General features: G+C 38.7%; 1 protein-coding gene across 7 annotated transcripts in view; it reads right to left on the bottom strand.

Annotated features, from left to right (window-relative positions):
• The window catches only part of SH3KBP1 (SH3 domain containing kinase binding protein 1), a 212,755-nt gene that overhangs the window by 115,128 nt on the left and 73,500 nt on the right, over window positions 1–24,127 (bottom strand). For all 7 annotated transcript variants that reach the window (XM_058840401.1, XM_058840394.1, XM_058840428.1 and 4 more), the window contains one exon: window positions 19,476–19,599. In XM_058840401.1, the coding sequence (XP_058696384.1) occupies window positions 19,476–19,599 (124 nt within the window). The remainder of the gene's footprint in view (window positions 1–19,475; window positions 19,600–24,127) is intronic.

The following is a 24,127-nucleotide window of genomic DNA, read 5'->3' as shown; positions in this document are numbered from 1 at the left end:
CATTCAAAAAGCTGTAATTTATCAAGAGGTTGTTTAATCAAAAATGCCAAAAGGTATAACATTCAGTTCTGTCACCATTGCCTTGTAGCTTTAGTTGTCATAGAAAGCAGGCTTTTTACCTCAAAATCCTCTGCTCCTAAGCACATTCAGAAGTTTATAGCCCTGAGTGTAAGGGATTTCCTTGACTGCAATCATTACAGCTAAACCAACAACATCAATCCAGCATAAATTGAAAACCAAAACCATGGAGCATCTCACAACCTCAAGAAAAGGTACTGGTCCAACATGCTCAACTCAAACAGTTTTTCACAACTATACAACACCCTGCTTGCCCAGTTATTTTCTCATCACTTCCTTAACTGTCCTGTTTTCCTGCCTGAACAAAAAACCCCCTTAAATCCTGCAGTGACGCATTTTTCTCTTTACAATAATGAAATAAACCAATTTAGAACAAGGACAATTGGATGTGTTTTGCAGATACACTGTATTTATAAGGGCAGAAAATTATGGGAGTGAGTTTGAGCCATACATGTATCAATCACAAAGCTTAAAAATGTCAGTACAAGAAAACATTCTTCTATATCTTCTTCTCCACAGCTAAAAGCAACAACTATTTAGGTATGAAAAATAAATGTGCACAATTTTTTGAAATATACTCCTAGTGCTTTATTACCCACAAGATTTACAACTACTACATACTTTTCCAGTAACATATTTCCTGTTCTGCATTAATATTATTAAATATAAAATAGAGATTAAAACAGTAGGATAACAACAGTGATAGGTATAGTTTCCAGCTGTGTGTATGGTCACAGATATGCATAATCAGCCTACAATTCTATTCCATCAATTTGAAAGGAAATTTTAAAATGCTTTTTATTTAAGCACTATGCACACATAGGCTTTTCGAAAAACCTTGCTGCAATCTCAGCCCACTGATCATTTATGGCTTTTAAGACTTTCATATTTATTACACAAAATGCAATAGTCAAACTTTCTAATTGCTCCATTAGTCACTGGAAGCACTGCCATGTGTCAATATGGTGTTCACTCTTGTCTAGAGGCCCAAGTACATGCCCCGGTGTCACTACATCCCTCTTCAGATGTTGAAATACTAGAAACAGCCTTACTCAAGGACGCTTCTTCACATAAAAGGAAACAGAAAAGCCCCTGGCCAGAAAAGCAATTGAAATATGACACATTAACAGGTAAGACATCAGTCAATGACTCCCACAGTACTACAGGATCAACACTTTTTACAGCCCTTTTATCGTGTCCTGTTCATCGCTACTTTGGGTACAAATATCCACTAAAATCTTGCTTTAAAAAGATCAAAGATTAATCAGCTTTTTCTGATTAATCTGCAGTGCTGTTTGGAGAAGGGGAACAGGTGAAGTATGCCACTTCTACTGGCAGCCCTTGAATGATCAAGGAATTTCAACTGATTTTTCCCAGCCAGGTATTTTCCTGGTCATGCCTTGCATTCATCTGCATTCCCACAGCAGAGCTGCTGCCACAGACAACTTCCACTTCCAGGCTAATGCTCATATTTGTCCCCAGGACTAAAATTATTTTGTATGTTGTGAATAACAGCAGCATGTTTGCTTACAGAGCTACAATGAGCTACACCATCCATACAGTCATCTGTAAATATTAAGTCATCTACTAATATCAGTCTAAACATCTTCACAAAAGCCAGCACCTGGGAACTAATATGAATGCTGGCTGTTCTCATAAAGAGTGTGCTGCTTACATTATTGAAATCCAGCAAGCAAGGAAATCCAGTAATATAGAAAACTTTATTTAGGAATCTAGCAACACCTAAGAGGAAAAAGTAACAAAAGCAAATCTATGAATATATATCTCAGACAAAATTTCAAATCAAGCACCTCACAAAAGATACTTGATATCTTTATGTTGCAATGAAAGATTGATATAAATATTTTTAAGGGTTTGTGTAATTCACTATCTTTTGCCTTTGAAGACAGACGATGAAGCAAGTAAAATATCCAATAACTTAGTTGCATCCGAGATGATTAATAATTTTTTTATTTACCTAAAGAGTCCTTTTAGTAATTTATTACTAAACTTTTTAACCCCCTTTTTTCTTGGAGTAAAAAGTGCTCTTAGACCACTGTTTTATTATTTTGTGGTGTTCACAGATGTTCAGTATCTTACAACACGGTAAGAGAGATGATGCCTGCACTAAAACTGCAATTTAAACAACCTTTTTGTAAAGCAAAGAAAGCATTTATACTTAAAAAAAGAGTGCACTAAGGTAGGATGATGACTCTGTAGCAACAGGCTAAAGCAAACAGAGCGCTGTTTCATATCCTTTTCCAACAGATGAAGTTTAACCCGGAGCTGGAATGGCAGCAAATCTGATGACCATTTGGCCTTCACTCTGAGTGCAAACATGTTCTTGTAAATCAATTTGTAATGGATGTAAAATTTGTATGCATGTAAAAGACCTCTGAACTCCACATAACTTAGTGAACAAAGCCACATTTGTCTGTGGAAACAGAGGAAGACAGAGACAGAGAGTCCATCTAACTGCAGACCAACACTGCAGTACGGAACTTCGCACTTCATGGTGACACATTTGCTTGCAGACAGGCACAGAGTGACTCTGCAAACATGGCCCCTTGGTACTTTTACAGTGCACAGTATTGGCAGCCACTTCAGAGCCCTCAGTCCTTCAGTTTTCACTTCAGTTAGCACAGAGATATGCATAAATGATAAAATATTCACCAATGTATCTAGCTGATTTATTAAAGAGGGAGTATATCAATAATCCCTTTTGAGTCAGAATAATTACTTTACATCTTATTCTGTTTCTTTAAATGCAGTGTGTCTTCAATGTAGAAACCCACAAAGAATACACTGTCATGTTTGTTTTGGGCTGCAAAAGTTTTGTTACAACAAGTCTCAGTATTCTTAAGGTGTTCTTTGGCATCTTCACTGCAGACCTGGGTGGTGGAACATCCCGATCCCTAAAGCAATTAGCATATTAAGGCAAGAATCCCACCTAGTGAATAGTGACTGCAGAGAAATGGTCCCCTACTGAAGCTGAAAACAGACTGCACTGAATTGACCTTGAAAGATTTCATACCATTAAAGAAGACAAGTGTTCTTTGAAATTCATTCTCACCAATGATCACAAAGTTCTGCAAAAAAGACGTTATTTGATGTATAGCCCAACAGAAAATCAGTCTTCATGTTTCCTCAGGCCCAGCTGACTTGCTTGCAACCAAAGGCTGGATCACAATGAAAAAAAAAGAGATTATAGTTCAAGTACAGAAGAACCACTTCTCATCGAAAGCTTCATTGAACCAAAGTGTTTGTGAGCAAAGTCCTTCCTTAATACAAGAGCTCTTCTACATTTTTAGATTCAAAAGCTGATAAAATATGAAGAACAAAATATTTAGACTATCAGAATACTGTCTTGGCTGCCCATTGTCTTGTATTATTTTCCTGTGAATTCATAATCTTTAAGACATCTGTTAACGCAAGCTGGCAAAGAAAGGAATCTCAAGGAGGAGGCAAGCAAATGAATCATTTATCATCTGCCTTCTTTCGTCTGACTGATTCTCTGCTGATTTCAAATGATACAGGAACAGCCTCTTTATAAAAGGCATCACTGTTATCTTCCAATTTTGAATACATTCGGGTTTTTTCCTCTACTCATGCCACCTGTCCTTATTTCCAGGGCTGGATTTACCTCTTAGTTATGCTGTACATATTCAGATCACTTTATTCCTTGGTCTACATAAATGTATCCTCTATTTTAATTGAGTACTGTGCTATGAAAGTGAGAAATAAAGGACTGATAGCACAATCACCCAAGTAAATTTTTCAAGACAGGTAACTGAAAATTAAATTGTTTCCGTGCTGTCCAGCATGGAGCTGTGTGGTGTTAAAAGAAATACACATGAAACTTCAAAAGTTTCTGTGGTTGAAGTTACCAGTTAAAGGATGCGATGCCAGCCCAGGACAGTTACCTGAGCCATCTGTGCTTGAGATGCTCCTCTAACAGGAGAGCAAGAGAGGAAAACATATTGCAGCAGTGCTCTACACTGCAATATAACAACACAGCTTGGACCTTCGACTCTTCTGGCACAGCTAATAGACACTATGAGCAACATTTACTCCTGGTAACCTTTTCACCTGTGCTGTCACCCCGTCCACAACACATTCCCCTCAGCCTTTCCTGATATCCTCTTATCCTGTCCTCTTTTTTCCAGGCACAATGACATTTTCAGTAAATATAGAGTAGTAAGTTAACATTTCAAGATACTAGCCTGGGACACAGTGCAACTTCAATCTGCTTCAATAACTTACAACTTGTGCCCTGAGCATTCAAGACTACAAACTCCTGCCTGTACAGTAGCTTTCTATTTGGTCAGCAGCCAGAAAAGTAGGAAAGTAGTGATTTTGATGGACTAGGACTGGATCAGGATCTCTGGTTAATGGAATCTAGCTAACATTTTTCCTAACTTTCTGTTGTTGTTTAGGTTTTCCTACTGTATGAGTGATCAAACACTGGTGCAGGTTGCCCAGAGAGATTGTAGAGTCTCTGTCCTTATAGATATTCAAAATTAAACTGAACATGATCCTAGACAATTGACTCTAGCAGGGACGGCTAGCAGAAGACTGACCCAGACTATTTCCAAAGGTGTCTTCCAACCTGAGCTATGCTGTTACCCTATTTTAAGGCTATTCTTTAAAACCCTTATGACCCAAGACTCTATATTATTTCTCTGTCATTAATCTTCCCAGTCTACAGCTTGATTGCTAAAATCCAACCAAGCTTCCCAAGCTTCTCCAAGGCATTCTCCTTCCTCTGAGTCAGCCTGTGACAGGCAAAGATGCCAAGAGCAGAGTTTATTACTGCAACCAGGTGGGAGCTGTCAGCAAAACCACAGAAATCCAATTTCATGAATTTGAAGCCTTTCCTTGTTTACAAACCACGTATGAGTATAACCCATCCTTCAGCTTGCCAGGCTGAGCCAAACTCCCTTAGGATCTTATCTGCAGCAAATGCCACTGGGATAAGAAAGCAAGTACTAGAACTGTAACTATGAGAATTGGCATTTCACTGGGGAGCTGCAGACAGCCTTTCTTTAGCACTTTTCATTTGTCTCTTTCTTCTTAACTGGTAAGACTTCCACTACGGTAGCTGAAATACAAGGTGAAATGAAACCTTCATCATTGTAATAAAAATACTCCAGAACTAATGTTTATTTTTATCCTCAAAAAGAAATCAGGAAGATAAACTTCCTCATTTTATTTTGACAAAGATGACACAAGGTGAGTGAAAATAAGAATTGTTTTGTCTGCCTAGAAATATGTGAAACTTCTATGTAGACCTCCATGTTACTAAATTATTTCATCTTTGTATGAAGAACATGATATCCAAAGGCACCCAATAATTCTTTCATGAGCAGCAGAATTAATGAAGCTTGGAGAACCATGGATTTGTACACAGTGCCTTCTAATCACCTCCACTCCCACCACATCTTGCCCCAGCTTCCACTTGTATCCTACACCTGCACAGCTGTGAGTGCTTCAGAGCAGCGCAGGTACTGACTGACTGGCCAGCACACCTCTGTGCCTCGGCCACTGCCTGTTGCCTCTCAAAACTGAGGTTTGCATTCAGTTAAAAGCACTAATTCCCCTATTCAGCTTTCAATTTAAAAGAATATTATGTTCCTATAAATGTATTAAAGACCTCTACTCTTTTGCCAGCTCTAGCTGGTGTCATGCAGAGGGTTCAGAAAAATCAGGGGGAATAGGGCAAATAAACAGATGCTCTTAAAAAAATATTTGTTCCATTAGGAAATGAAAATAAAACTCCTAGTAGCAAAGGCCTCTAGAATGTCACAGGACAAGAGTGTCTTTGCTATTACGATTTCAAGGACTCTTCTCTCATATGCAAACTAGTATTTGTGTATTCAGAAAATGACATCAGAGCCTTCACATTGTGAAATGAAGTTTATAATAGGTTTCCTACAGGACCTTAACAATTATGTTTTCATGATAATACATGGCATTTATGAAGAATTTATGACAAATTTGTCTTTTCCTCTTCAAGGACTTAATTAAATTTTTATTTCAAAAGAAGTTCTGACTCCCACACTACATTTTTGGATTTGAAAAACAAGAAAAGTAAGGAAGAAAATGAAGTCCTCATAGTTTTCTATATTGTACACTAATCAGTTGTCTCCTTATTGAAAACAGCCTTCAGTATGGTAGTAGTTTCTCTGTTAGGTCCAGTGTTTACACTGAAAAGCTGAAAATCTAATACAATCTTTAATACCTTACATAATGAAATAGCTACTAAAGATCTGTCTCCTTTACACTGCAGACTACCAGAAAGTGGTCCAGTTCCACAATAAATATTTTTTGGTGCCAAAGATAATCCAGTTTGCATTATGTTTCTAAACATTAACTTCAAATAACCACTTGAGCAGTGTGCCACTCTTGCATCAAGCATTGAATTTCACAACAGAAACGGTGGGGAAGCCCCAGAACACCGCACAGACATAGTTCAAACAAACTCATGTGCTGGATTTTAACCACTCTGCATGTTTCTGGAAGTGGTCAGTTCACACTTGTTTACCCAGTTTTTGGCACAGAACTTCCTACAACCTGACTGCAGAACATGTGCTGGTTGGGTTTGCAGTCTTTATAATAAAAGTTTGTCTGCCTTTTAATTTCCATAATTCTCAAAATAGCAAGAGATGAACAAACTATACATTCTGTCTCCTATTCAAGGGACCTATTGCCAATCACCTTTCTGGTGATATTTACTTACCTTGTATTTTCAGCTTTTTGCTAGTTTCCTGTATTTTAAATTAGACACTGAAAGGCTTCTGTACAGAAGTATCCCAGTCTTAACACACTGTTCCAAATCCCAACCCCTAAGCTGTACAGAACTTCATGTCAAAAACCCCTGCTGCTTTGTTTGCTGCAAGTCCCTCATCCAGTAGCTAACCCAGATTTCCCCACTCCATGATACATCTGGGCATGTCACACTTGCGTGACTCTTCACCTCAATACCCTTTGCTCTGCCTCTAGGGCCACAACCACTTCCACTTCTGACAACGCGCTCTGAGTAGGGATGACTTCATGTCAGTTCTGATCTGTGCAAGGATGAAACTTCCTGCCAAGTTAACAAACTCCTGGAATCCAGCTGCACTACTCTCCTAATTACATCCAAGGATGCAACTGCACGCAAGATCCCCTACTGACCCTGCCACCAAAACGTTCCTTAATCTTTGTCTTTTCTCTCTCCACAGCAGTGTTACACAAACTACTTCAATTCCCAGGTCAAAGCACTTGGCCACCACCCAAAACTACTCCAGAACTCTGCCTAAGATTCCTTAGCATCAGGTTAACCAAAGTACTAGAGCTCTCCACACTGAACCCAGCAATTCCTTCCAGCTTACTGTCCCTCTCATTTTTTGGTCTTTTTTCCTTAGATAGGACATTTCCACACTTTTCAGATGCCAGGCAAGGCAAGCAGGCTGGTTTCATACCTTACCAACTTAGTAGCCTTTTAAATGGCATCTGTACACTCTTCACTACTTTCTCTTTCTGAATCATACAGTCTGCTACAAAACTATTGTCAGGTCTCATGCTGATGCATTTGTTCAATAATATCACTTTAATTTGTGAAAGTGCTCAAAATGTTCTTTGTGCATTTGAAAGCAAATTATCAGGTTTACTATTTTTCTGACATTATTGGTTTCCAGCTTTTTTGTGGGTTTTTTTCATACACCACATAGGAAAATACCAATTTGCATAGATATAAAAATATATGTGGTGGACTACTGAAGCTGATAGGGCTATAGAGTATGCATTAAGAGAAATTTCTTTGCATTAAAATAATTATGGAAGAACAAAACCACAACTGTCTAGGTTTCAAGTTTGTAATGTCTCAACATCATTTTTAGTTTTGCTGGGATAAACACTATCTTTTCCTAAAAATAACTGTTAAGTTCCTCTTGTCTTTTCCATTAAGTTACTTCCTCAAATTTAAAAACTGTGAATAAATGGGCCTCTGGCTCAAGTCAGTTGTGTCAGTAATGAAATCCATCTCCAAAACTGTTCTGTGGTTACAAGATGTAGAATTGGCAGGCGAGAAGGCATCTGCATAAGAAGAATTCTGTATGCAACGGCAGTGATGGCTTTTCTGGACAATGACCAATGCTTATACCTTCCCAACACAAGAGAAAAGTGAAGAGCAGCGCTCACAATGAAACTAACAAGACAGCAATTTTCTTTAGTGGTTAACTGAATGACTATGACCAGCTTTAAAAAAGTTTGACAAACCATCATTCTCTCATAGAACTTTTGGAACTATTTTCACCTGCAACCAAATAAAAGGCAGTGCTGCTGATCCCTCTGCTCCTGCAGGTCCTGCAACACTCCTTGCCATCCTGTCAGATCAAGTGCTTCTGAAGCAGTATGAGGAGGTAGGCAAGGAACAGACCTGCTATTAAAAACAAGCTTTTCTTTTGCTAGTTTAATGCTAACCTTGAACATTTTCCTCATCTGGCCCACCATGTAGCCCAAACGTTTGTACCAGAACATAGGAAGAATAAAAAAATGAAAAATGGCTCTTTTTTGGTGGCAATGCAAGCTTAATATCTTCATGAAACTACAGCCTCAGGCTAACACTTTAGCATTTGTTACTTTTGTCTTCCACTACTCTGTTTGCTCCGTAGCTGCCACACATGTGACTGAATCTTTTGGTTTTCCTAAGGTCACTGTACCTTTTTTATTAAAATAATTTCCTGAAGACTTCCTGACCTTTTATGAATTCCCAGAAGTAACTGTGACCCTTGTAATTTAGGATAACACTATGCTGAGTCAATAGTCTAACAAAGAATTCCTGGGTCTGAAAAACACGGTGTCTTATGATTGCAGTTGCAAAATGAAGCAAAAATGGCTGACACGGCATCTTGCAGCTTTTGCAGGGCTGGATACCAGACTCTATACATCAGGGACATCTGGAATCTAGCAGGAATCTAACAGAAGCCAGCACAAGGTACAGCTGGTACTAAATGTACAGTAATTAAACATGTTAGTACAGGACAAGACAACCAGCTTGGAAATACAAAGTAAATGGCTGAAATCTTTAAGGAGGTCTTAACAATGGCATCAGGCTTGGACACATCATTAATAAAAATACTATCATAATATACTGAAAAAAGACCATAACAACTTGTGTTTTAAGTAACAGTATTATGATGATTAGAGTTCATGGAAAGTCAGAATTGTGTGGTATTAATCTGTGAATTTCCATAGTAGCGTATTTTCTGTGCTAGGCTGAGCTCTCTCTGGGTAGAGACCTGGCAAAACCTGGTCCCTAGATACAACATTAGAACCAGATTCTGGAGCAGCCAAGTATTTCTTGGGGGAAAGCAGCTATATCCTGGACTGTCACAGAGGTGCCAGTGCTCTCTGGAAGTCTGTGGAATAGAGTGGCCGATTTACAAATCCGCAGCCACAGAAGATGCTGCAGTAAGAGCTGAAGTCGTGAGGGCCTTCACCAGAGCGTGCAGCCCAGAGGACCATGCCAGCAGCACGACAGCCCTGCAATCATTCCCAGCTAATTTGGGCATCTGCAGGGAGCTGCTTCTCACCACGAGGAACTCACCCAGCCTCCACTTCTGTTTCTAAATAAAGTCGGCGCCGAAGTTAGGAAATAACGGCTCTTGCTGTGTGACAGATAATAATAATCTTTCATATCGCAATCCTGCGCTTGGGGCCAAGAATCAGCCATCAGCCACTTGTCAGCACTTCCACATTTCACTCCCTTGTCAAGCACAACCACCCTACCAATGAGCTTGGAAACTAACCATCAGCAGCAGCATGCTTTGCATTTTTATAGAGGATGATTCTACAAATTAACAGCAAGAAAGGAGCCGGCATAAACATGTATTTATAATTCAAAAGGGAATGCAAAAAGATATAGAATGGGAACTAATGCAAATGACTGGTGCATCTTAACTGAGAAATAACGTTAGAAAACAGTGACATAACCACAAAAAATAGGGTAAATGGTACTGTACACCACACCACACGACTAATAACAGCACAATGTCCCGTGCTGTGTGCACCTTGCTAGTGGTAGGGTAGACTGTAAAGAAGAAAATTCTGAAATAAGATAAAATATGTATGAAGTACTCAATGAATAAAATTTGACAAACCATGCCAGTGGAAACAGGAAACATACCTTAGCAGGAAAACCATCTTGTTATCTTGTTTTTCAAGTTACTGCACCTACATAATCCAGGAATTTGAAAACTGAAAGCCTAAATAGCTAAAAATGCTATCTTAGGATAATCCAGGTCATGAATTGTCAACACTGTCTGATACCTCCATGTGTTTTTTCAAATTAGCAAACCAAATTTCCCTAATTTCAGGGGCTTTTTACCCCATGAACCAAAGTATTTCACACAGTGTGTGAAAAATAATTAAAATGAATGCAGTGACAAGTTTATTTCAGGCATGGTGTTTTACTAGAAGACTGTTTTTAAAGCATCTATCAATTCCTGAAAATAAAATGTTTCATAGAATCTGCCATACATCATAAAAAGAGCCTGACCAATGTGCCTTATGGGAATTGCTTTCACACAGTTTATTGCCACTTGCAGAACAGCAAAACTTTGCTTAAACCACTCTAGAGATTGCATGTTTGCACATGGGAAAGGGAGCAGGGCAAAAAGAACTGGTGAAAAATACCTCTGCAAAGTGTGTTCAGAGTCAAAGCACTGCTATCCAAGCCCCAACAAGAAGCTGGCTCAGAAGCTCCTAGGACAGCACACTTCTGAGCACAACTCTGCTCAGCTCTCCTAAACCCCACAATCAGTGATGCTCCTTCCTACCAGCAGCCACAGCTCCTCTTTGCTATGTACATTCTAGTCACTTTCTGCAGAAGTTTGTTCCAAACTTCTTTGGAACTTACTGTTCCAAACTTCTTGTGGGTTTATAAACACTATTCCATCAGAAGGGGAAGGTCTTCAATGATTGTAGTTTCCTGCTGGTCCAAATAGACAGAAATCAAAAGGTTTCCTGCACTGAAGTGACTCAACAGCAGCAGAATAAGTCACTTGATGCCAATGCAAAGAGTGCAAGTACAGGGCTTTTTAAACAAAATTACAAAACATATGTTTACCTTAAACTTTCATCTACATCCAAAAATCTTTTTTACTGAAGAGTACTTAATGGATTAAAAAATAATATCTCCTATCAATCATTTATCCAAATTATTTAGGCCTTCAATTCATGTTGCATGACACTGCAATTTGAAGGAGACCCAAGGGAGCTGCTGACAGACCCTGCTTCTCACCTACAACCGCAGAAATCATCCAAAGGATTTTATGGCTGTCCAGGAGCCAGAAGCCTTCAAATACCTCAGGATGCTGATTAGTGCTGTAACTTACACAGCACAGCTTACTCTTATCTACAGGCCATGGGGGGAAGGATGTAAACAGCTGCACAGCTGTTTCCTTCCCCCAGGAAAGGTTAACACCAGTTCCCCATCTCCTCAAAATCAATGCAGCACCATCCCAGGTACCACCCAATCAAGCACAGGTAAAGGAGCTCTGAATGAAATATCTGCCTGTCAGTGTGCTTGCACATTTACAGGGACATATTTAACTTAGCACTTACAAATTCATCAAGATTAACTGAAAGAACAACAAGAAAAGTGTTATTGACCCAGTTTAAAGTACACCTGTGAAGTTTCAGAGCTCGTGGAAAATATATTAACTTGCACAAAGTATATTCTCTTGATTCCAAATTTTCAGTCCAGATAGAGTTGTGTGTTCTATATTCCACAACAGTATCCCTTCATTTCTCTTCTGCTTTCATTGTCTCTACCACAGAACAAGAAGTCAAACTCTCTCCTATCACAGCTGCCAGATGTGTCTTGGCACTGAGATCCCAAAAGTCTTGCTCCAAGGCTCAGCATCAGGTGAACCACCCTGCTCATCTTCTGTTATTCCTTAGTTACAGACAAGAAGGAGCAGGGGAGGAAAGGTTGGTCTGCTAATTTTCAAATCAAGTTAGCCATGTTTTTCTCAAAAATCCCACACCACCCAGACAAAAGGATAAAGGAGACAGACACAGACAGCTCAGTCTAGAGGCAAAAGGTCAGGGACGGACCTCAAAGGCAGGAAGGCCTTGCTGGGTGCCAAGTGACTTATCCAGCAGCACAGAGAAAGGGAACTGCTGGCAGCAGGGAGACATTTCTCTGCTGAACCTCGTGGAAAAATCAACAGTCACTTTTGTGGTGGGGAAACAAGAGGAGGTTTCATTGCTTTTATTACTTCGACAACCAGCACATTTTATTGGTTTTTGCATTCTTTAAGGGAGATTTCAATATAAATTTGGAAATATAATAGAATGTAAATAGAATATAAATATAAATAAAATATAAATAGAAAAACATTTTGCACCTGAGTTTGACAACACCTTTGCTCTTGACTAGTACCCTGTGGACAGTTATTACATATTGTGATAAAAGTGAGCTCGCAAATGGCTTGTACAAATGATAAATGACATATTGGACAATTTTGTACTTCAGGCGTGTAAAATGTATTGCACAGCTTTTAGAAATGAAAAAAATCCTTTAACTGATTAGACAAAAACTTTTCAGTGTTCATGAAAGAGAAGCTGCCACTCTCTAAACTGTTCCTCAACAGCATTTTTGCAGCATTTTTGGGTAGGTGCATAAACATAAATTACTTGCAAAAATACTTTCTTCTCCTTATTCTTTCAATGCTCCCTGTAGCCCTGCTCCACCTCTTCATTTATTCCCTCTCACTCTCTTCCTTAAAAATTCACTTCTCTCTGCCTTTTCATTGATACAAGTATACTTCTGGCTCTAGTTCAAATAAAAATAACCAACAAACTAAATGATACCCTCATCTGCTTCCCTAACTACCTCCCTCTGTTTCATCTGGAGGCAGCTGAGAATACTCGGCAGTGACTGCTCTCCCACATCTCTTTAGGCTCCATATGAAAAGGTCATCTTCTTCCTCTTCTCTGTCCTGTCCAGCATCCAACAGGATAAAATTAAATTCTAAACCATTATCCCAATTTTCTCCATACTGACCACCCATTTTTCAAATGCAGATCCAGGTCTAAATGTTTTATTAAAACGAATGTGCTCTGTCTGCAAGAAACCTGAAAACAGCCTGCTAGCAATTGCCCAAATATTGCATCTTCTCTTGCATTACTCTTTTTTTTTTAGTTGTTACCTTGTTTCATACATAATATGTACACACAGAGGTGTGTATATAGTCAGCTCCTTGAATCAGTGGCTGGATTTGTTCACTGTTTTCCAGTATGGTCCATAAATGGGATTCCTAAAGCTAACTATAAGACACACAAGACAGCCACTGAGTCAAACAAATGTCCAGAGGATAGAATTAACCTGGAATTTCACTTCAAACCCAGAGTGATTTCTACTTCTTGTTTCTATAGGTTGCTCCTGCACAAAGCCTCATAATACTAGCATGCCACACCAGTGGAAGGATCCAACTCTGCAAAATTGCAGAAACTAAGTCAGGGCTCAGCATCCAGGCATTTTGAAGACTACAAGAAAGGAGTAACTGAAAAGAAAGGGTAAGCAATAAAGATAAAAAAAAGAGAGGGGGCACTGCACAGTAAATAACAAGAAAATAAATTATCTCCTGGAACAACATACTGGAATCTGGATAGATTATGAAACCTTAACTGAATACCAGGGCAGCAAATGTCCATAAAACAGGAAAAGAAATTTAGATTCTATATATCTCAAGTCATTATTTAAATTGAACTCATAAACAAGATGTACTTGAAAAGAATGAGTGAGCAACCATTCCACTCTTGCCAAGAAGACAGCACTGAGATGTTTCTTCCAGTCAAATAAAAAGTCATGTCAATGACACAACCACATGTCCAGCACAGACTGGTTGGTGTCTTTTCCTGCCCCTCTGAACTGAAAGCATTGACTTCCAGGTCAGTGTAGCTTACCTAAATACTGGGATAATCTTCACCCTTATTTTCAAAAAGCAGTGCTTTTTAAGGAAATGTGAATTATGTGAGACACTACATATGCATATGCAGATATGGTATTTAAACTCAAAGACTAAATATTTTGCACATTCAAGTTGCCTGTGCCATTAATTTTTTATGCCTCGTTTTGGGTTGGTGTCATATGTTGCATGCATATTTTAACCTTAATAGGCTGAGCAGTATGTTCTTGTGCATATTTGTGTAAACTGTATACTGATTATACACCAATTAGCTGATCTTAAAAATGAAAGGGATTTTTTTTCCCTGCTAGCAATAATTTCTCTGAAGCTGGCAGTATTTGCAAGGGAACACCAAAGCCTGTCTGTGGAGAAGGCCTGAATGTGTAAACAGCAGAGGAATAATCCAACAAAAGAAAGATCAATGCCTTCAAACTCACTGTGTTTGAAAGGAAAACCAAAGCTGGCCATACTGAGGGTCAGACACTTCATCAAGCATGATGAAGGCAGTCTCTTGCACTTCTTGGTAATAAAATATTCTTTGAGAAAGATTTTGAAGTTTGCCTTTCTGTTGAAAAATATGACCAGAATCATAGCTTACATAGGTTATTTAATATAAGATTCAGAGTCAACACACTCATATGCTGAGAAGCCAACAGCTTGTGTTACTAATAAATGGGGTGCCTTTTTTATATCTAAATAATAAAAAAATTATCTAACAAAACGAGGAAGCATTTTCTTGCAAAATACTTCTCCCATTTTTCTAATTTACAAAAATTGACTTAAATCTCCATTTTGCATACAACAGACTTGTTATTTATTCCTAAATTAAACCTATTATATCATCAAACCTATTTACACAAAACTTCCCTTTTAGCATTGCATGCAAATGCTCTCTATTATTTAAATGTAGGCTGGAAGGTAAATTAAATAATTCTCAAAAGAACTAGAAAAAACTTTCCTTGCTTTCAGTATTTGGCTTTGATTAAGAACATGTAACACGTGATAAACTGTTCCAGATTTGCTGGCTCAACGCAGCCTGCAATTACAGTTTATAGAAAACAAATATATCTGACAAGGCAATATATCTTTGCCTCAAATATGTTTACTCATATAACAATTGTTGCTAGTTCACTTACAAAATAGAGTCTATCAGTTCCAGTTTTGCAACTTGACCTGACCAAGTGGGCTCTTGTTCCCAGACACACTAAACAGCACAATGAATAAGGTACTTAAAAATAGGATACTCAAAAATCAGAACAAAACTACTCTAAAATAAGCTATGGCCATTTAACACTTAAAGATTATTGAAGGCAAGTTTCCATCATATCCCTTTATACCTGAATGAAGATTGTACTAAATTTATGACAGATTTGACACTGTTGCACAACTTTGGATCTGTTTTTAGATTTTGAAAGTTAACTTAGAAGAGATGGAATTTCACCATGTTGGAAAAGCATTTAAGGAAAAAAAAATATATCTTTCAGTTCAGATATTTTTTCTGTTCCAAGACCTGGTTGTAATTTTCTTATGTTATTAAACAATTGCAACAACAGCAATAATTTTGCTTTTTTCAAACAATCTGAAAATGTTCTCAGGGAAGAAAAGGCTTTCCTACCCTGCTATTACCAAAGTGAAACAATACCAATTCTAAATAGAAGAAAGCTATTTTAAGTATTTTTTTTTAAATGTCAGCTTTATTAAAGTTTCAGAACAATAGTTCTATATGCCAACAAAAAAATCTGAAGCAGGGAAAAGTTATACTCAAAGACCCACTCGTGGTGAGGAAAGGATTTTCTTGGCTCATGAGCTATAAGAAGAAGCAAAAGAATGATCCCTCCCAGTTTCTGGCAATGGATATGCAAGCCAACCAACATCTGACATGCCTACAGCTTCAGACAGGTGCCTCAGTGCCACAGCCTTTTCCCCTAGGCAGGGCTGATGCTGCAGCAGCTGAAGCACCCATCAAACCAGCCTAGAGCTGCTGCAGCCCTGGGAACAGCCAGGGAAAGCACAAGGCCATCGTGATCCCCAACCCCATCCCTACACCACAGCAAATGATCCCTTCCCGAGCCTTTCAGGGGTGAAGCATGGACCCCATGGCAGTGCTCACTTAAAATGTTCATTCAGCTGCCATCACTGCCATGCTGGAACAGCTCTTAATGAGGCAGGCATAAACCAGGTTTTGCCAATAGGCAGCCTAAGGCAGAGACACCTGAAATACATGGAAGTTACTCATAATTCTGGATATGTCACTGCAATAAATCAGAAAAAATAAAGCCCTGCCTATCTGAAAAATCAATACATATTAAAATACCTGACCTAGGAAGGTAAGTGTGGCAATTTGGCCAACAGTTTAAGTGATTTAGCAAAAGTTCCATAGCAACTCTGTGGCAGATCTAGAAAATAACCCCATTATTTCTTAGGTGTAGCCCTGACTTCTAGATTGTACTTACAACCCTGTAAAGAGAGGAAATAGCTACACAAATACATCAAGGCCAGGTGTAGCAGCATTTTTTAAATTACGTCCACCACAGCAGTGATCACTATTGTTTGTTTCCCTTAGGTCACTAATATCTGTGGTCAACAAGAATCATTAAAGGATGAGACACATTCTGGTTTTACTGCCCACAGTAAATTCAAATCCTTCCATCTCCTCTTGGCCTTTGTAACAAAAACCTGAGTGATTCACAAATGGTGACATACAACCAGTTGTAACCCTCTCTATATAATGGAAATAATAACCCAGGTAGGTTACTGCTGGTGGGGTTACAACTTTTATTTGTTCCTACACTACACATGTAATCCAAAGTAGTAACACCCACTACTGTTGTGGTTTTACCCCAGTCAGAAAATAAGTATTATGCAGCCACTTACTTCATTTTACACTGATTTTATTATTAGAACCCCTAATTTCAACACAGTACTTAGAAATAATTAGCACAAAAAAAACCAGGATATAAAGTTAGATCCTAAATACCTTTTTAGTTCAGAAATTCATTCTTTTCCTCTTAGTTACTTAGGTGTTTCATAAAAATAACTTAGCTATTTTACTTGAATACCACTGTTGGACACTTGTCAATATTTCTCAAGGAAAAACTTTCTACAAGCCAGAAGCCCAAGAGGCCAAGATTCTTCTCCTCAAAACGTAAATGCTTGCTAAAGTGCTGACACTTAAATTAGGCCAACTAAGTTAAGTAGTAAAACTACACAATATGATACCACAGCAGTAGAATAGCACTTATCATCATTTTGGTAAGAAAAACAATGCAACAGCACAGAATCCTTCCCTCCCACATCACTGGATCTTCTCTGAAGTTGCAAGCAGCAGGATTACATTTCCCAAGTAAATAAATAGTACTGCCTACCATGTTCACTGCTGAACAGTGGCTAAAGACCTTTAGCCTCACTTCCTAATAACAATGAGGAAAAAAGGAAACAAGCCAACCAATGAACCAAACACAAACACCCTATACCCTCCTTCGTGTCCTTCTGGTCACATTCTGCAATCAGGAAACAGATTGAGTTAGGATTTAATAGAAGTCCCAGGACACGAACACTTGAAGAAAATAACACCCATGGCATTTAGGGCTCCCTCTTCAGTATGATATGGCAACACTTTCCACAAGGAGATTGGCAACAAAGATCTTAGAAAAATCTTTCTGTACACAGCAGTAACTATTTGCTCAGCTGCTCACATTTAAACAAAGCTACTGTGGCACAATGCTCAAACTGATCCCAGGAAAAACAAAGGGAAGTTCTCTTGTCCTTGTTGTGTTCAGTGCATCCTTGGCTGTGCTGCCAGATCATGGCCTCCTGGACCTGTTTTTTCTGCAGCAATGGAAATGGCTGTGGAGAAGCAGTAAGCATGAACAGTGCACCAAGCCTGACGTGGTGTACAGGTGGCCATGAGAAGCGCAATCCCCACCAACGAAGTCCAGTGAAATAACATCCTAATACAAAATCTGCTACTTCCAAACCTAACCCTACCTCAATTTACAGATCTTCATGTCTTTTCTTTTCTCCTTTCAGTAAATATGAGGTTTTGTATTCTTCAGAAAGAGACAGAAAAATCTTCCTCTCCTGATTCCTTTAAAGCTTCTAGCCAGAGGGAAGAAAGAGGAGGAGAAAGTGCTGTAAGAATCATATTTGGAGTGCTATCCCCTTGTGACTGAACCAAATCTCTGCATCTGCCACAGCTATTAGCCTTCTCCAAATAGCAGCTGAAGCAATATGGAACAAACTTGGTCCCTAGATAATTTCCCAACTACTCATATGGCTCTGTACAGCAGCCATGAAAAATAATAATTCTGAGTAATTGAATTCTGCTGTTGCTTGAAAAACCTATGACCCAAAGCAGAAATGCTGGACATGTCTCCAGATTCAAGACGACATTGCAAGCTCAAAAGACAAAGTTTTCTGAGATTTACTTCCAGTCTTTTCTTTCAGAGGATATCAATCTTTGCAAAAGAGGTAGAGATCAGTCTGCTTCACATTTTAAAGGAAGTCATACATTTTTCAAAATGTATGTACTTGCTGTTGTAAACCTTGTTGCAGCTCAGATAAAATGTTAGCTGATCATGCATAAGAGGAAATGTCCATAACAGTCCTAACAGTATAGAAGACATGCCAAAATGGAAATTACATTACGGCAATGATTAATGACAGCAGATTATTCTGTATAAGACAGCAAGCAGGAAACTGTCCTGTGAATTCTGCAGAAAAAAATTATTGCTCATCTCTTGCACAGAGCCAATTGTCCTCCTACAAACAAACAGGAGCATAAACATAACCTAGAGAAAAATCCTACATTTATATTGCAATTTTTTTATTTTGTTCTGATATTTCTGAATGCAGGGCTGGGAGCTAGGGAATGAGAAAGAAGATTTCGAGGCTTTCATTTTAGCAACCCAAAACCCTACATAGGAATCTGCATTGGGAGTCAAGCCAGACATGAAGAGCACATATTCCAGTCTCCAATGAAAAACAGTGAAAAACACTTCCCAAGAAACTAATGCATTAAGTACTATGCTTTCCACCTTTCCCCCCCACCCCTTTTCTTAGAGCTCTCCGTCCCAGATAAAGCATGAATATGTGAATGTAGAGTGACATCCCTGAACAAAAACCTCCATATATGCAAACTGCCAGTTCCTTATTAAAATAAGCTTTAGCAATCTCCTCATATAGCTTTCCTTAATTAAATATATGGGGAAGGGATTTCCTTAAAAAGAAAGGGATGTCTGTGCAAATTAATGTGGAAATATTATACGTGCATCCATATATGCCACTTCAAGAGGACAAAGATTTTTGTTACTGTTATTATTCATGCAATGCCTTTTCAGTTAAATAGACTCAAGCTTTATTTCTAGAAACAAGAAAGGTTTGCATTATGCTCTTTGGAAGGCCTGAATTTAATCTGCATTTAATGTCCATATACTGTACCTTTTCTGTTGGTTCTAATAATTGTCTCAGACAACAGTAAAGGGCTTCCATTGGAAACTTCATTTATAGGCTTCTCTGGTGGTTTGTTGGCAGTATTTTCTTTCTTCATGTCTTTCTTTATTTCCTGCAGACGACAGGTAGAGAGGGAAAAGAAAAAAAAAAGAAATGGTTTAAAAAAAAAGGTATTACAGAATCTTCTCAAGCTCCCAAGATTTCTTAAAACATCTATGTACATGCCTCTGCCGGCTCTAATGTTACCTCAAAGACTCTTATAAAGTTGAAATGCCACAAAAACAAAACAATTTTCAGTAACCTTTTCCAATGGGTGCTATTGTTCTTCTTTTTAAAATAACTCCTTATTTATGTGTAAAAATTGTAGGACAGCTTTAAAAATCTCTTAGAAAAGATCACCTAAGCTGAAAGGTGTGAGGGGGGGGGAAATGGACTTCTCAGTTTATCAAGCAGTGAGCTGTACATTTGATACACAGAACAGAACCAGTACAGTGCTCCTGATGTAAAGGCAGCTAAGTCTGCTTCACCTCTGATGAGAAGCCCACAGAAACAGTCACCATAGCAGGAAAAAAAATATTAACTAGGAAAATATGACAAATGTGACCATAATTGGCAGAAGCATATAGCGAGAGTGCTGTCAGAGCTGTTGCTAACACTGACACGTTTTGCTGCTCACTACCTTTTAAGGTGATTGACAATGTATATTGAAAATATATATATGGTGGGGTTTCACAAAAGTAAATCCACAGAAAACAGCTTCACAGTTACTGCTAGAGATGCACAGTACCCTCTCTATCAGCTTCTTAGGCAGACTTTAAAAGCCTAACTGCATCTATACCCACTTAGACAATGCATCCAGTATATCATCACCTTCCATATATCTTCTCTTGCAACAGCATTGAGGCAAACAAACAGCATTACCTCCACTGACAACTGATAGCTGACAGCTACAGAGGCTGAACCATTTGCTTATAACCATATCCCAAAAAACAAGCAAGAAAAGAAGTTTTGGCTCCAAGCTTTGTCCTAGAGCCACAGAACCACTCAAGCTGAGAGAGAACTCAGAAGGTCCCTACTCCAATTCAGTTCAAAGCAGGGTCACCTCTGAGGTCAGACCAGTTCAAGGCTGTTTGACCAGCTGGGTCTTGAAAATCTCAAAGGACAGAAGCTGCAGAAGCCCACTGCTTGACTGACTTTATAGTGACAGAAATTTTCCTTATACCTTGCCTGGAACTTTCCTCTCAGGTCCTCTCAAGTCCCATCTGTTCTCTCCTGTCCTGCCCACCAGGCATGACTGTGAAGGGTATGTCTCTATCTCCTGGATAACAATCTTTTATGTAGCAGTAGGTCCCCCCAAAACCCTGTTTTCAGGCTGAACAAGCCCACTCCTCCCTTAGCATCTCGTTAGGGAGCATGTGCTCCAGCTTCCACAGGCACAGAACTTGCTTCAGCTCATCAGTATCTTCCCTTTATGCAAAATTCTCATCCATCCACCAAATGGGATGCTGTCTTCTGGATGTGGACTTATGAGCACCAGCTAAAGGAGGATTATAACTTCCCTCAATCTGCAGGGTATTAATACAGCCCAGGATGCTGTTCACTGTGTTGATGCCAGGGTACAAGACTGGCATGTGTTTATGGTGCTGCCCACCAGGACCCACAGCTCTTTTTCAGCAGAGTTGCTCCCAAACTTATCACGTCTCACTCTGCAGATCTGCCAGCATTGCTCCTTCCCAGGGCAAGAACTGGTATTTGTCCTTGCTGGATTCCATAATGTTCCTGTCTGGGGCCCTCTGAAGAGCAGCCCTGCCTTCAAGCATGTCAGCTGCTCCCCCAGTTTGATGTCATCTGCAAATGTGATGAGATCAACATTAAACAGGCATCAGAGACAGGCGATGGCTTTGGATGAACTCTTCCCATTACAAAAACCTTTACCTCTCCTTCTCTCTTTCACCTCTCTTACATTCACTTCCCTCTTCTACATCCCAGTGCGGGATCGACTTCCACCACAGCATTGCACCATACACAGGAAATGCTGTAGATCTTATTTAGATTTTCAGCATATCAGACATGAGCACTAAAGCATAGAAAGCACATTTCTGTTTGAAATTTCTGAAGTTGTCATCTGTGAACAGCATCCAGTAAAGAAAGAATTTTTAAGTTATTCTCTGTAGGATGTACCTTAAACCTAAATCTTGTAAATTTTTTTTAACTTTTAATTCCTCAAAACAATTGTTATTTCAAAGCTGACCTATTAGCTATACAACACTAATAGTCTTCAACATCTGCCCAAAGCATTTTTTTGTGTATCAGTACATTAGCAGAGATAAAAGTTTGATAAATTACTGCCTATGGAAGGTACAGTAAATCCTTTATCTACTGCCATCACACAGGTAGGTAAAATAGTATCTAAAAGACAACTCCTCAGAGTAACCATAAGAACTGAAATAACAAATGTGCATATGTGTATGAAAGATGTGTGATATCTGTGTGATAGATGCTGCTGGTTTTAGAGAAAATATTGTGCATACTTCTGGAAAAAAGTGAACCATGTGAGAATTTAAGAAAACTGTATGCATTTAGAAGAATATAACACTTTCTAAAATAAGTGGACTAGACTTAACACATACATTATTCCACAAGCTGCTTTTTCATAGCCTTAAAAAATAAAAAGTATAATAAATGACCTCACCCAGAGATTTACATTAATTTTGCAGCTAGGTGACAAACTCACTGTGTATTAAAAAAATATTTGCTGTTTAAACAGAATCTGTGAATCAAACAGCTACCTTATGTGAACAAGACCACAAGACAACATCCTACAGAGCACCCCATCTTGCCAGAACTTGCTTCCTGTGTGTCACTGTGTTATTTTTCATTCTTTATGTCAGAATGTAATTAAAACCTCTATTCACAAATTCTGAAACAGCAGTACAATATTTTTTAATTGTAAAGGTCTTTTTGCAACTTCAAAAATGACAGAGAAAATTGTCTGCTATAAAAGAAAACAATGCTGTACCCTTTAGTCTCCAGATGAATGACACTGGTGCCTTTGCTGCTGCAGACAGCTTTTTGAGAAAGCCTTGTTTGGCTCCTGAAAAAAGCAAAGGAATACAGTACAACTCCCAAACACTGGCATTTGTTGGTAGGGTGGGAAGTCTTCCATTTTTTTATTGTCCATGATTCATGGAAAGAAGAAAGACACACATGCTGAGTGTCCACTAAGTCAAAATTCATACAGAAGATTCGGTACCTTGCAGTCACCAAAACTGTCTAAGGATTTCTTTTTTGTGTGCCTTTCTAACACTTGTTTGAGCTACTTTTCATTACTGTTACCTTTGATGTTCATGAGAAGGGCCATAATCTTTGATAGCTACTTCCCAAAGTAACATGACATGATCAACCCTGGTAGCTTGAGATTACAGATCCTGGAGAGTATTGAAAGTGGAGAATTGTCTAAATAATGAAACAGAAATCAAGTAAAGATCAATCCAGCCCTACTAAACTAAAATCTTATCAGAAACCTAGTCATACTTAGCAACACCCTATGCGAAGCCCATACCTAATTGACTTACAACACATTCTGCAGTAAGTGATGCCAGCTTTTAGATCTTTGTACATCTTTTCAATTCTTGCTCTTACTCTACAGGATTAGACTAAAAACTTACAAACAAAATCAAACAAATGTCCCAGCCTTCAGCAACCTCAGCACTGTAGCCTGCAGTAAACACTGGGGCCGACATTACAGCCTCTCTCCTCTCTCTAGTATGTTGCTTCTGCCTCCTTGCTGCCTTCTTTTCTGTAGTGCTCACCTTGGGGAATTTAGGATTTTAGAACTTTTTTTCAGCTGTGACTCAGAGCCAGGCATCCTTATTCTCATGCCAAAGGGGCCTGAGTGCTATTAAATTCAGAAATTTTGACATAGCCCTTTACATCTGTCCCCACTCTAACCTGCTGTAAAAAATAGTTTATTACTCTAAAACAGCATAATGCCTTACTCAAAACTACATTTCTTCTTGAAAAAATAAGTGAAAACAAACACAACTCTGGCCAAATAAATATACAAAGTCAGCACACTTTATTTTACTACAAAAAATATACTGAACACACTACCTTGAATATTTGGTAAATGAACTACAATGGCCCTATAATCTTGGTGCTGCATCAGTAGTGGCTACAGCAATCTATGTAACCCAGTCCTTCCAGATCTGCAAGGAGTCAAAGCCTATCACATGAGGAAAGAGTAGGCAAATAAGTTTGCAAACCATGCATATCAAAGGTGGCTTGTGGGAACTTTCCCTGGTGTATAACAAAATCTATTTCTATTTTTTGGTTTTTTGTTAAAGAAGAAATTCCATGTACACAAATAAGTAGAAAGCAAACTTTCAGTTAGAAGTCCTCAATCTGCCATAAGTAGTCCAAGAACAGCTGAATTTAAATGCTAAAGGAGTGTGAACAGAAACTAATAATCCAGTTTCAAGTTCAGGGACTGCTGTGTCTTGAAAAAGCTTGTATAATAAAAGAGAAGAGACACTGGACAGGTAAGGTATTTGACTACATTATATTGTTCTAAAATACTGGGAACAGATCAACCTGCTGCCTGCCCAGCAAGGACTTCAGTGCACCTCCTGACCAGGATT

This window comes from Poecile atricapillus, chromosome 1, assembly GCF_030490865.1.
Source record: "Poecile atricapillus isolate bPoeAtr1 chromosome 1, bPoeAtr1.hap1, whole genome shotgun sequence".
In the NCBI taxonomy this organism is placed as follows: domain Eukaryota; kingdom Metazoa; phylum Chordata; class Aves; order Passeriformes; family Paridae; genus Poecile; species Poecile atricapillus.
This window is presented reverse-complemented; position numbering and strand designations above follow the sequence as displayed.